This window comes from Streptopelia decaocto (assembly GCF_964273445.1).
Source record: "Streptopelia decaocto genome assembly, chromosome: Z".
Taxonomy (NCBI): Eukaryota; Metazoa; Chordata; class Aves; order Columbiformes; family Columbidae; genus Streptopelia; species Streptopelia decaocto.
This window is the reverse complement of record NC_138657.1, coordinates 3,385,163-3,399,828: the sequence shown is the minus strand read 5'-3', so window position 1 is coordinate 3,399,828 and position 14,666 is coordinate 3,385,163. Positions and strand designations below refer to the sequence as shown.

General features: G+C 37.0%; 1 protein-coding gene across 1 annotated transcript in view; it reads left to right on the top strand.

Annotated features, from left to right (window-relative positions):
• The window catches only part of ADGRV1 (adhesion G protein-coupled receptor V1), a gene marked incomplete at its 5' end in the record, with an annotated part of 258,760 nt that overhangs the window by 8,002 nt on the left and 236,092 nt on the right, over positions 1-14,666 (top strand). The window contains 5 exons of the mRNA XM_082075144.1: positions 1,992-2,557; positions 3,843-4,113; positions 4,896-5,225; positions 8,136-8,312; positions 9,374-9,597. Of these exons, the coding sequence (XP_081931270.1) occupies positions 1,992-2,557; positions 3,843-4,113; positions 4,896-5,225; positions 8,136-8,312; positions 9,374-9,597 (1,568 nt within the window). The remainder of the gene's footprint in view (positions 1-1,991; positions 2,558-3,842; positions 4,114-4,895; positions 5,226-8,135; positions 8,313-9,373; positions 9,598-14,666) is intronic.

Below are 14,666 nucleotides of genomic sequence, written 5' to 3'. Positions count from 1 at the left end.
GATTGTGCCAAACTGATGTATAGAAACATCTCTTTCAGATTAGATGTAATATTTCTGTGACCTAAGCACAGAATGAAATAGTTCGGCTTTTTAAGAGCATGTGTGTTTTGTTTTCCTCTGAGAAATGCTCTTGAAGTTCCATTTCTAGAGTTTGATTTGTACAGGTGAGGCTGGTCGACTCAGTGAAAGCCTTTCACAAGCATTCATGGAAGCTGAATTTTGTGTAAAATGCCTTTGTTGTTGATGATGATGATGGTGCAATTCACAGGAATCCAATTTTACCCTCAAAACTTAGTCTGAGCTTTTAAGATCTGAAGTTAGGAAGAACAACGGAACCAGTATTTGTCTGAATTGACTAGTGCTTTTCCTAGAGAAATTAGGGGGCTGCAGATCTGATCTCCACAGTACTATGTTTATAGTAATTTCATTGTATACATTTCATTTTTTATCAAGGAATAATGGAGGCTTTGTTAAGAGAAAATGAAAGAGACAAGGCAGCACTGGAAATCCTTTATAACATTGTCTTTGAAGTTTGACTTTTTCTTGTGTTGGTCAATCCTGGTGCCATTAAGAACTCCAGAATGCACCATTGATGCGAGATATTCAGATGTAAACTACAACAACTGTGATTGCACATACACTTTGTCTGTCTCTTAAATGTATATTTTTATGGCATATTAATTGGTGAATGAAAGGAAACGTAGGTTAGCATCTCTTCTGATATGGTAAAATAACCATTGCATCTCAGTATAGGAGAGAGGTGACTGAAAGCTTCCAAATCGCACATTGACAAAACAATCCTGCATCAGTCAACACCACTACGCAAGTTTAAGTGCCAAGAGCTGAAAAAGGGACAGATTTGGCATCAGCTATAAAAGCTGTTGCATGCCTGATGTCTGAGCCCTAGAAAAGGATCTGAGGGTGGCCAATTAACAAATGAGTGTGAAAGAGAAGAAGTATTGGACAGCGGGGTTTCCAGAGCTTTCTTAGCTCAGTAAACAAAAGCACATGAAAAGGATTTGTCAACTTTATCGCAGAGTATTAACTATTAGCAAAAAATAAGTAGTTTTGTCCTGGAATTCCTCTCAGAAGCAAATATGACTAGTTTCCAGGAGGGAAACATCCATCAACAGGAAGGATGAGATGCAGAGGTCATAACTAATTTTTAAAGATTTACCTTTCACCTGTAGGGATTAATAAATCAGCCCTATTTTTCTGTTAAATAGGTTTAGCAGATCAAGAATTGGGCAATAAAATGTAGTAATATAAAGCAAAAAACTCATCCTTAAGTTCTGCAATTCGTGGTTTACAAACCATTCTTTGTTGTCTGCCACACCAGTTGTTGCAGAAGAAACAGTCAAAAGTAAAATGTAGTTTTAAACAGCCATCTTGTCGAAATTGCAGAGACTAATCAATTGCTAAGCACCAGAAAACACTTTGATCTGTGACTGAAATATTCTCTAGGGACGTGGCTGTGTCTGAATGTAGGTTGTGTTCCTTTTCCAGTTGTATAGGAATAGACGGGCCAAGGCAGGTTGTGTTCATAAGTTGTTCCTGTATTCCCTCAGGCATGCACAGAGGTTAATTGGTGTCAACATCAGGAAATCAAGAGATAAATCTAAATAAGAGGGGGAACACTTGTTTCCGAATAGAGGTGGCCTCCAACAGTAGAGTTTGGATTTCCTCATAGTCTCATAGCTGGAAAGGTCAATTTTTTAATGACTATTGCCTGGTTCTTGGTTTCGTTTTGTTTGTCATACTGCCAGAGCACAGAAGTATGTTGCAGGAAATGGAAATACTCAGTTTTGAGAAGAGATTTCAGCCAAAGCTAAAAGACTTCTCACCTGTTTGTTTTAATATCGAATGGGCTGTCAAGTTTGTATTATTTCCCTTTTCTGCAAAATAAGTAAAACATACTTCGCAGAGTGTTCATGCATTTGAAATGTGTCTTACATCCACTTGCTAATGTTTTTTTTTAATTTATTTTCCAGATACCTGAAAATGATGAATTGTTTGTTGTTCATCTGAGGAGCGTGGAGGGAGGGGCTGAAATCAACCACACAAAATGTTCCGTTCAGATAATTATTAAGAAAAATGACAGCCCTGTGCGGTTTGTTCAGAGTGCCTATGTGGTGCCTGAGGAAGCTGACGTGCTGACAATTCAAGTGGTTCGTGGTAAGGACGACAGTGGAAAATTAATTGGACCTGATGAATGTGAAGTCTCTGTCACTTATGCCATTGTAACTGGGGATACAACAGCACACGCACAGCTTAACGTAGACTTCCTAGATCTACAGCCAAATACAACTATTGTTTTCCCACCTCTAGTTCATGAAACATATATGAAATTTAAGATCCTTGATGATGCCATACCAGAAATTGCTGAGACTTTTCAGATTGTGCTTCTTAAGGACACTTTGCAGGGAGACGCTGTTTTGGTTAATCCGTACGTTGTTCACGTCACCATCCAGCCGAATGATAAACCCTATGGAGTGCTATCAATCAACAGTATGCTGTTTGCTCAGACTGTTATCATTGATGAAGACCAAATCTCAAGGTACTACAGATCTTCAAATCTAGTATCTAGTCAGTTTAAGAGATTTGTTTTTGTATTGTTAAGCATCCTTAGAATTTCATTGAAAATAATTGTAAAAACACCACTGAAAATTTTATGTAGAAATCACCTAGTGTGGTGTTGTTATTATCAACTATATCTACAATGATTTCAAGGGAGTGAGAATGTCTGATTTATACAGGAAATGTTTTATTATTTATGAACTCTATATAAAACCTGTAAATATTTAATCACATTATCAGAACACTGCAAAACTATTAATCTGAAGGCAGGATCAATGAAGTTGTGGTGCTGCCACACACCAGTTCATACAACTGGGAAATAGATTTCTGGTTTCTTTCCCTGGTAAATCTTTGTATTTACTATATATAAAATCAGTCTCTTGTGGAAAAAAAAAAAAAAAAAAAAGGTCTTGCGTGTCTCCCCTGAACTATTTGCCTTAAACTTAACAATAATTTCAATATTTGTAATTTTACAGAGAGGTTAAATTCAAAGCTCTGTACAAATTTTACAGGCAGGACTGATAAACATTATTGACAGTCTCAATAAAAATGTCCACTGCTCACTATTGATGGTATTTCATCCTGAGAAACAATGCATCCAGCTGTCATATTATGAACAATTTCAAAATAATATTTTATAGTATGTAGGGCCCAGCAGTTCAGTATTAATCTGTCTTATATACAGTAAAGAAATAAATCTTGCTTTCTAAATGTTTGTAAGCAATGATTCCCAGATATTTTGTTGTAGTATAGTGCTTGTCAGATACAGAAAACATGACATGTCCAGTATCAGAAATATTAATAACTTAATATTTCAGCACAGAGGCAAATAGTTAATTCAGAATCATTATTTAAGTGTTCGTGCCTGGCAACTGTATTCTGACAGAGTTTATAAATTGCTGTAGAAATTAATAGAGAAAAAGTTATCTGAAATTTGACTTGCATTTCTGAAGACAGATGTGAAACATGCCGAGTCTCCACTTGTCAGTGTCTTTCTCTCTGTAAACAAAGTAAGCCCTAACAAATATCTGCAGAGACATTACAGAAAGCTCGTGAGTAGGGACTCTAAGAAAAATATTACATGTGCATTACGATTTCACAAACATTAAGCCCTGACTCAAATGTCAATTACGGCAGTTAACATCTATTCCATTTAAGTCAGTGTAGATTAAGTGTTTTGTCGGTGTAAATTAAGTGACAACTAAGCAAGCCAATATCAATTGTAATTTCATATTGTGGATTTTTATTTTCATTGAAAACCACAGGTTTGAAGGGATTACCATTGTAAGAAATGGTGGAACACACGGGAACGTTTCTGTTACCTGGGTTATAATCCGAAACAGCAGCGACCCCTCATCTGTGACCACAGACCTCAGTCCGGAGACCGGGGAGATGTGTTTTGATCAAGGGCAGATGCTGGTGACGCTTCCTCTGGACATTATTGATGACGATGTGCCAGAAGAGGCAGAGCCCTATCTGCTGAAACTCTTAGCTCACACAATACAGGGAGGTGCAGAAGTCGGTGAGCCATCTGAGGTAAGTTCGCTTTTAGAATTATTTTGAAGGAGGCACTAAAATATAATAATTAGGGACTTCACTGTTTTTGATAACATCGATTGGCTAAACTGGCTTAAAGGTTTGGGCTTGAATATAAATCAAATTAATACTTCATATAATCTTAGTCTATAGAGCCATATACAAAGTATTTGGCTTAGTATAGTATACAAAGCCAAATACATTTTAATACAGTAGATTATTCCCAACATACATAGCATCGCATAGATGACCGCCTGCTAGGAGAAGGCAGGAAAGTTATTTTCACTTGCTCGTTTGCTGTCTTAATGATTATTGGAATGTTTCGCACTGAGTAACATCTTCAAGAGGAGGGGTGGGTGATTAAGACTGTAACCTCTGAACCATTAAATAAAGGGTGGCTAGCATTGCTGACAGTTTCGTGAGTCAAGTCCCTACTTTGTCCTTCTCAAAAACGGCTGGAATCAACTTGGTGAATAAAATGAAATTTTTCACAATCTAAAACATTTTAAAGTTATTCACTTTGGCTGCTGAACCAAAAAATCAGTTATTCAGGGCTCATTCTGGCACACAGAAGATGCGTAGTGGGAACATTGCCACTGTCAGCGTTGCTTTGCTTGTGTACAAAGAATATTTTGGGGCTGTCAATCTGATTTTCTTGAGTGCCAGTTCACTAGGGACAAAAATGTATGGTGACAGTCAGGACGTGCTTTTGTGAAAGCATGAAAAATGTGGTGTATGGTAACTGTAGCATAGAGTAAGTGATGCTGTTTTCTGTTTTGCAGCTTCTGTTTTACATTCAGGACAGCGATGATGTTTATGGCCTAATAAAGTTTTACCCTTTGGAGAATCAGAAGATTGAAAGCAATCCAATGGGACGCTTTTTATCCCTGAGTTTTGCAAGGGAGAGAGGAACAGTTGGAGATGTGCAGTTGGTTTATACAGCACTGTATATTCCAGCTGGAGCTCTGGATCCCGACAGAGCAAAAGATGGCATTCTAAATATGTCTAGAAGAAGTATCCTTATGTTTCCAGAAGGAAAAACACAAGATACTTTAAATATACCAATAAGAAATGATGCATTTCTTCAAAATGGTGCTCATTTCCTCATACAGGTATCTCAGTTGTGTTTTGCAGTGTGTTTTTAGCCTGTGTAATATAAAAGATATAATTTAGTAGTGGTTCTTTCCCTACTAATGTAATTAAAATGATCCTACCTCTTAAAAAGTAAAAAACCATAAAGTTATTAGCTCTGCAGCTATGGAAACTTGGAGACAGCTTCCAAAATATGACATTAAGAGCTTTATTCCTAATCCTTATTTACTAATTAGACTACTAAAAAAAAAAAAAAAATTACTGTTATAACAGGATTCAGGTATTAGTAATGTAATTTAACAAAATGAAATCAGCGTTGCAGAAGATCATTACTTTTGGAGGTATGTTTATTTGCCTATCCCTTGGCTTTCAGTTTAACCAATTTAGGGTTCTTCAAACTAAATTACAGAAGCATGAAGAGTTTTAGAAACTGCAAACAAGTAAATGTAAATGGAATATAGTCAAAGATCTATTATATTTCATTTATGTATAAATTTGGCCAAAGAACTCGAAGAGTATTTTTTTCTACTTTTCCCTATATAGGCCCTTTGGGTTTTTTCCTTTCTTTTTCCTTTTTTTCATATGTGAATTTGTAAGATGGAAACAACTATCATTGCTAATTAAAATTGGCTGGAAAAAAAAAGTGGAGATGTTAATGTTAAACCCACAGATTTAAACTTGCCAGGTTTTGTCTTTAACTTATGTTCTACCAAAGGTGTTTCCATGACTTCTGTGATCTTGAAAAGATTTATTTGATTCACCGTGTTCTCCAAAAATTCTCTTAAAAAGTAAAAGAGAGAAAAAGAAAATTGAATAATTGCCAGAATCATATTATTGTTTTACTAATATGCAATCTTTTATGTATGCAGTTAGGGAATTGCCTTCTGGAATGGCAGAACAGGCTAGTGGGTCTTACATCTACACAAGATCTGAAAGATCTACAGAATTGGAACATTTAATTCCAAGCCCCTGTTAAAAGATGCATTATAAATAACATTGTGGTGTGTTCTGTGGACAGGACACACATATGATGAGTATTTGAAAATGCAGGCGCTTTGCCTGGCTTTTCAAACTGCAGATTCCAGGCAGGCAGCGGGGGGTCAACGTTCTGTACTTTCTCCATGAACCATAAAAATCTTTTTGTTTGAATAAACAAAATGAGAGGGGCTTTCCAGCATAGGAAATTCATTTAGAAACTCATGGAGAAGGAAGAAAAATACCCCTATTTATCACTATGACAATCCTTCTACTTTGTGAATAAACGATAATCACAGTGAACATGTTTAGAATGAGAAGATTGCGGAGTTTGTACTAGGCACAATAAAGGATCAGCTCAGGAATTGGGGGAGGAGGAGAGGAGGAAGAAAGGAAGCTTAAACATGACTGGAGACTGGGTAGAGGAACTGGAAAAGGGAGATTAACATTGTCTGTGACATCTTCAATTAAATAACCTGTTGTAGTCTGAGGTGCAGTTTTTGGTATGGACGGGAAGATTAACTAATTTAATAAACTAGTTGTCATTATCATTCCATTCACAATGCATTATTCTGTGCTTATGAACTGATTTGTTTTAAGAGGAAACACTGAAAGAAAAACAAAAAAAAATCTTTGTTAATTATTACTTTAATCTCAAAGTTACTATCTGGGACCAGAACTACTTAACAAAGTGAATTGTTTCAGCTGTGTAGTATTTCAGAAGCTTTATTGAGCTAACAACCACACAAAGGTCCACCTGTGTACTGTTAATTGCAGGATCAGATCCGACTTTAAAAGAAAGCTTAGAAAACAAGCAAAGCAAAGAGTCCCACCATCTGTTCCTCACGTTCTCCATTAATAACTAGTATGGTTGAGAATCAATTACTGAAGACATCATTTGTAGAACAGTTCCATCTATCATCAAATAAAATGTGCATGAATATTTTTATTACTCAAGCAATAGTGGAGAAAAGTATGATGCCACACAAGTATTTTATACAGATTGGTTTTAAGAATTGAAGGACTTTTAATATCACCAGTTAAAATGGTGATTCATGATCACTGTATAGATTTCAATAAGGCAGCTTTCCCCTCCTTCAATAAAACTTTACTGTATGATGTCATCTGATAACTCGAAGCAAAAAACACCCTTGTGGGAGTTAAAGGTGATTGTCATTGGAGGTTCGTGTCCCAGTGAAATGTTTGCAGAACTATTTGCAAATCAGCCATGGAAACGTTTATGATGAATGTAGACAGAATTGCATGGTATAAATTGTATTTGAAAGAGATATTTAAACAAGCAAGTCTTACTGTCTTTACTATATCAGTACTGCTACTATGGTTAGTGAGTGATATGTCCTGTTCAAAGAAAGGGTAAGCATTTTTATATTTCTTCTTAGTATCAATAAACCATCAAAAATAGGACTGGTTTGAAATACTATACTGACTTTCAATTCCAAGTGCAATTCTAATGTATTAGTTATTATAAACAGAGAAGTCATATAAGAAGGGAAAGAAGGTTGGATCATTCTTTGGCTTCATCAGAGGCTGTAAATTATTATGGTTCCTGTGGCTTCAGCAGATTTTTGTCAATGTATGACAAAAAATGAACTTAGGACAGTAGCTTGGGCCACGTGTCAAATCAATACTGTTATTCATAGGTGTAGCAATGAATCAACTAATCTAGAAGGTTCATTCTCCCTCTACATACATTTACTTGTGTACACAATCATCATTTGTCTGAGAGGTAGACCATTCAAAGCTCAACGATATCCACTTCATTTCTTTCACATATCTATTTGCACATCTTTGTAACAATAATATTGCCAGTAAGAGAAATTTGTTGTGCAGATGTTTTGGTCCCTCCATGTTAATCTTATTCTGGAATGTCAGAATTGTTCCAATTTCATACTAAGGTTTCTTATTTCTCAACTTTTTCTTACATTTTCCTACAGCTTGAAAAAGTTGAGTTGGTGAATAGAATTCCACCGATCCCACCTGTGAGCCCTAGATTAGGTGAGATTAGAAATATTTCTCTAAGAATTACTCCAGATATTGCAAACGGAGAAATAGGCTTTATCAGCAACCTTCCGATTATTGTTTCTGAGCCAGAAGATTCTCCTGCTACAGTGGTAAGTACACCTTTTTGTATTGTCCTTTAATATGGAAAAATTATTTGGAGAAAGCGAAGTTTGCTATGTTTGTTGTAACATTTGAAAGTTAATCTTAGGAAAATCCTTCCTCTAAGTTCTATCTAATCCCAAATATTGCCTTGCTTTAAAAAAAACAACAACAACAAAACCAAAATGTGCTTGTAAAACTAAGGTCTGGAATAATGTGCTAGTCACTATCAGAAAAGTGAGCTTGGTGTTTGTTTTCTCTGTAAGCATCTAAAACCATTTATGTCTTCGTGTTCACTCAGAACAAAAGATGCACCAGACAGTTTTAATCTCTTACCAACTGCAAAGTTACTAGTGTAAAGTAGTGCTGATATCACTCTTACATTTCATGTAAATATCTGTGTATCTTACAGTTGACTGACTTACACGTGAATGTATTTTTTTGGCTTGCTGGGTGTTATTTCCAACAATTGTGCTTTTTAGGTTTATGAGAACACAAAGAGCTATTTTCAAAAGTATTGCCATCCATCCAAGTGCTGTAGTCCTACATGGAAAAATGTTTTTCATAATTTTTTACTTTTTTCCAGAGTTCACTGAAATCTCCCCACAAATCCTGGATCAGATTGCTTGTTTCTCATTCTTAGACTAGAACCGCTAGTTAGCTTAAGGAGAGTACATGTTGCACTGTACCAGAGTAAAATTATAGAAGTTATATTTAAATTCTGGGTTGTGTCTTGACTAAATTGGTTTAATCAATTGCACATTCTTTTTGTGTTTGTGATTGTTTAATGGTTTGTAATATAAAGAATCTGTCATCTCCATTGCGTAGCGATTTTTGATAGAATTAATCTGTCATCTCCGCTGCCAAAGCATGCAACTGATAAATGGTTAAGAGGTTAAGATTCAGTATATATTGGCATGGATGCAGTGTCTTTGATTTCATATCATATACACAGTTACGAGTAAAAAAACAAGCTGAACATTTTGAGGCTCATATTCAAATGGTAATTTGCAAGGGGTAGTTGTTTCTGCATCTGGTTTTACAAGTCACAACAGATTCATGTGTTTCATAGGTTTCCATTGCATTGCATCGGGATGGGACTGATGGTCAAGCAACTGTATTTTGGAGTTTGAAACCATCTGGTGTCAATCAAAAGGCAGTAACACACGATGATATAAGTCCTTTTAATGGCTCTGTTGTTTTCTTATCTGGACAAAGTGATACTACAATCAACATTACTATTAAAGCTGATGATATACCTGAGATGAATGAAACTGTGTTATTAACCTTGGACAGGTATTGTACCCTAATCTCTGTGTTGTTTGCAATACTCAATTGATGTATAACAAATTAGCACAACATTAATTAGGAGGTATTGCCTATATTGTGTTGATAAGTGCCTGATGGAGTATTAGGCCCTTGATTCAGACTATGTATGGATCCTTGTTTGGAGATCAATGGAAGAAATAGTGTTGTGTTTATCATCAAATGACTTAATTTTGTTTATGTTTTCATGAAAATAATGTATGCTATTTATAAAGTTCTTTCAGCTTTGATCTTTAGGTATAGCTCTTGGTCATAACATACATCTTTTCAGAAAAATAATATTTACTGAGGTAATTGGGAAAACCATATTGAAGAGTAGACAGTAATACATAACTGTTTTTCTGTCAGAAAGAGGTTTATAGCTAGTGTGTCATTGCAGAATTAGATCAGCTTTTTCTTTGTTTGATCTGTGCATTCTGTACTGCTTGCTCTTATAATTAGATACTTTCTGGCTTCAAAAATTGCCTGGTGTTACCATTACCACACTCTTCGGCTACAGAGACAGAAACGGTGTTTCTGAAGCACAGTGTTGTAGTCTCCCTCCTGCACAATATCAGGGTTACAGGATAATTAAAACCTTAAGGGATCTCAGGAGATGCTATTGTCTCCGTGTGAACACTACTCACAATACTTGAAATAGTTCATACTGAGGAGCGTATTCCCTGCCCTGCTTCCAGCAGCTTAATTGTATATATGGTTTAGAAATACCGCCACTTCTACTATCTCCTACTAGTCTAAGGTACAATTTTCCACTTTTTCTGGAAATATACTAATAGGAGTCTGCCAGCAGCAATGTCCACATTGAACATTTGCTATTTACACAGTCCTTACCTCATGCAGACGTATTTTTGTCCTATATAGGAAGTGCAAAATAGCTCTTGGGAGCTTCAACACCAGATACCTAAGGTGATTTCTTGCTAGAAACCAGCAACCAGCTCCTGAAGCTGTTGCTGATCCTGTTTCTGAAAATCTGTTTTTTGAACAATATTCTGTCACACGGGAAAGCTGTTATTCCATTGCAGAATTACCTGGTTCTGTGAAAGCCGGCTGGTGGAGGCATCTAGTGTGGAATGAGATCTTTAATTCTACCTTTGCTACTCACTACGTTGAAGGACAATCCTGTTCAAGACAGGGAGAGTATTACATGTATTTCTCTTCTTTCCTGGTTCACCTCAAGGAATTCATTAGCGTTTCTGGCACAAAGAGTGACACTATAATAAGATTAGAAATTACAATGAAAGTTGTGAAGGGATTGTGTAAGGTGGTCAAAAAACAGGGGTGGAAGGATAAGAAACAAATAAGTAGATAGAGGAAGTGGGTGGTGTGAAAGGTTGACTTTTTTGAGTTGACGGTTCGACAGGTGTACGGAACTACAGCTGTCTGCCGTTTACTCTGAGTAGTAACCCCGTGCTGTGCCTTGGAGCTGATGGCTGCAGTGAGGATTGAACTGGCAGCTGGACAAACGTGACCACTGTTCTGCTGTTACGATGTGTGGTGGGAGCAGCAGGTTCTGCTGGTCACCAAGTGGCTGGTGAAAAAGCATGTGAGCCGTAAGCAGCTTTCCCAGACTTGGCAAGGTCAGAGAGTGAAGTAAGGAACAGGTGCTCTGGCATGGAAAAAGAAGTAAACAAGAAGGATATAAAACCTTAACTTTTCTCTAGACCTGGATGCTGTCCCCAAAGGCTATGAGTGACATTTGGCAACCGTGACATTAGCAGAAGCCAAGAATGAAATGACTGCAAAGATCGTCCTTTCAGTACTGGAGATGACTCTTCAAATCAGGGTTGAAGGATTCTGGCAGGGTGATGTGTGCAAGCTTGTAGTGTTGCTTTGTACATAGTTTGTATTTTCTGGATGAAGAGAAGATTCCAGTTTCCAAGGCTGGCAGCCAGCACCCCACAGCAGTAGCGAATTGGCATAAAAACAAAGATGCACTGTGCTGTGGATATGCTTGTTCTGTTCTATAAACTGTAACATAATTCAGCGGGAAAATAGAGCTTGTAAGAACTTACTGAAACTATAGACATAGAAATACATTCATAAGCATTCTATTTATTGTAATTAGTAATAACATGCATAAAATAATAAAAATAATTATTTCTAACAAGGATGTATTATTTACAACTCAGTGGTGTAGTTAAGACAGCTTACATTTTAAACAAGCTTTAATAGCATCCATAACTATAAGAGAAACTTTCCAAGCCATTTAAAATAGTATTTTCTTTCCTTGTTCTATGGCTTCTGTCTATGGGCTGTAGATATTAAAAACATCTCTGAATTATGACCACAAAGTAGAGGCCAATGTATATCACAAAGAATATGCTTCCAGAGAAGACAGATTAGTAACAACGAAGCAAGACAATCTTGTACCTGCTGAAGCTTCTTCATATTTTCATTTTTTAGGAGCAGCTTCAGGTTGAGTGCCTGACCATATCTGAATAGCCCTGAATTGAGACCAAGCATAAATAAAGGCAGATCTGTAGTGCAATCTGTATGAAAAAGAAAAGGTCTTTGTCTTCTTGATGAATGTAGGTGGAACAGGCCACGGAAATTGTATGTATGCTTTGTGAAAGCTGTATACATACTACATACTACATACATGTTCATTTTACCTAGTAAGCACAAACAGAAATAAGATTTTTAAAAATCCAATTGTTGTTTTTTCCTTCTGCACAATGAATTCTCCTGCTGGCAGCTGTTATCCCCTCAGTAATGTGCAGATACACAACTATCGCCGTTAGGCAATTGGCACAAGTTGGTGTTCAGAACCTCCAGGGCGTGCGGGTTGTTTGCAACTCATAAATATGTGGGGGCGAGTCTGAGAACCTGCAGGCTTTGGGATCTGTGAACACCCATATGCTGATAAATTCATTTTGATTTGTTGAAGTGATAATATATGAACAGATGACTGTTTTGGCGTCCTGGGGTGTATTAGAAGAGGGGTGGTCAGTAGGTCAGAGAGGTTCTCCTGCCCCTCTACTCTGCCCTGGTGAGACCGCATCTGGATTATTGTGTCCAGTTCTGGGCCCCTCAGTTCCAGCAGGACAGGGAACTGCTGGAGAGGGTCCAGCATAGGGCAATGAAGATGATTAAGGGAGTGGAGCATCTCCCGTGTGAGGAAAGGCTGAGGGAGCTGGGGCTCTGGAGCTGGGGAAGAGGAGACTGGGAAGTGAACTCATTAATGTTTACAAATGTATAAAGGGTGAGCGTCATGAGGATGGAGCCAGGCTCTTCTCGGTGACAACCAATGATAGGACAAGGGGTAATGGGTACAAACTGGAACACAGAAGGTTCCACTTAAATTTGAGAAGAATATTCTTCTCAGTGAGGGTGGCAGAGCCTGGCCCAGGCTGCCCAGGGGGTTGTGGAGTCTCCTTCTCTGCAGACATTCCAACCCGCCTGGACACCTTCCTGTGTAACCTCATCTGGGTGTTCCTGCTCCATGGGGAGATTGACCTGGATGAGCTTTCCAGGTTCCTTCCAATCCCCGACATTCTGTGATTCTGTGATTCTGTGATTGTTTGATTCTGTGATGCTCACATTTTTTTGAATCATGACTCACATAATTTTTTTGAATCATGACTCACATAATACAAATTCATGTATGCATGTTATGAACTAGATCTGTATACAGTATACAATAAATCAAACCTGAAGCAACACGTTGAGAGGACTTATATAGTGCTAGTGATTTCTGTGATGCGATACAAATTTCCACGGGCTAAAATTCTCTCTTGAGTAAATTTAGAAAATAGATTTTTTTTAAAAGTGCCAATGCAAAACATAGTTTTGACTATTTCATTGTGAAAGGTCTGGTAGAAGTTTAACGTTTTTGTGTTGAAGAGATTGCTTAATGTCACAAAGTCAGCAGATCATAGAAGACCTATTTAAAGCCCTGCACACTGCCTATGGTCCTTAATTCAGGGCTCAGGTGGTGATTGCACATTGTGGGTTGCTCTCTGCACTGAAATGCACAGAAACAATGATTTAATGGAGCTGGAATTTTCTCCTAGCTTCATGATTTCCTGTGGCTAGTGTCTGTTTCAAAACCACGTCTATCTATTTAAGTAGTTTTTCTATTAAGTAATATGTTTAATGCTATAGAAATTATCTCTTCAAGTGTAAACTACTGACTTTCTCTCTAAGGGCTTGATCAGACTTTGTTTTGAGGGAGGAAAAAGTTATTTGAAAATAGTAGCAGAACGCTGAAAAGAATGCTACTGTACACCGACTGCTAGCTTTTATCACTTTTCAAAATAATAACACCATGCATCTCCTGCTATGAGCAGCATAAAATAGCCTACACAATCAAATAATTTGTGGATTAAATCTGGAGAGAAGGTGTTCCTCTGAAGAGAAGCACTATGGAATTTATAGTGTGGCAAATCCTACTTTAATACTGTTCTTTAAAGCTGGGTCTTGCCACTAATTAAATCAGTAGATAATCCTGAAAAAACCGAAGGAGGGGAGAACACTGGCTGCAAATCTAGGAAGCAAATTGAGAAACATTCCACAGGTAATCTGAATGCACGTTTTCTGAGATACCCTGACAGAAAGGAAAGTTTTTTGGAGAAGTGTGTTTTTAATAGTAACAGCAACACAAATTCACAGCTGCAATTCAATTTCTCAGCTACCTTTTAAAACATTCACTCTCTGCAGAATTCCAATTGTTTTCTCAAAGCTATCAAAAGCAACTACATTGCATCTCTTAATAATTATTATTTTATCTGCAGTGTATTCAGTTCATAATAACATTGAAATTGCCATGTTACTTTAAACTCAGTCAAAAAATCTCCTTTCTGGTATTTTGTAGTACTATTTCTTTAAAGAAGTGTAAGAAAATTTTGAAGGTTTAGTTGTCCTAATTAAGATGTAGTTCTTGCTAAATAATAATCCAGGGAGTTTTAATAAATAATTTCCCTAATGATGGGTCATTTCACATGAGATTTGTCTTATGGAAACTGTTTTTTTTTAAGCTATTTCAACACAGAAAACACAGTTACACAGTTTGAGACTGCATTTCTTACATTGGCATCATA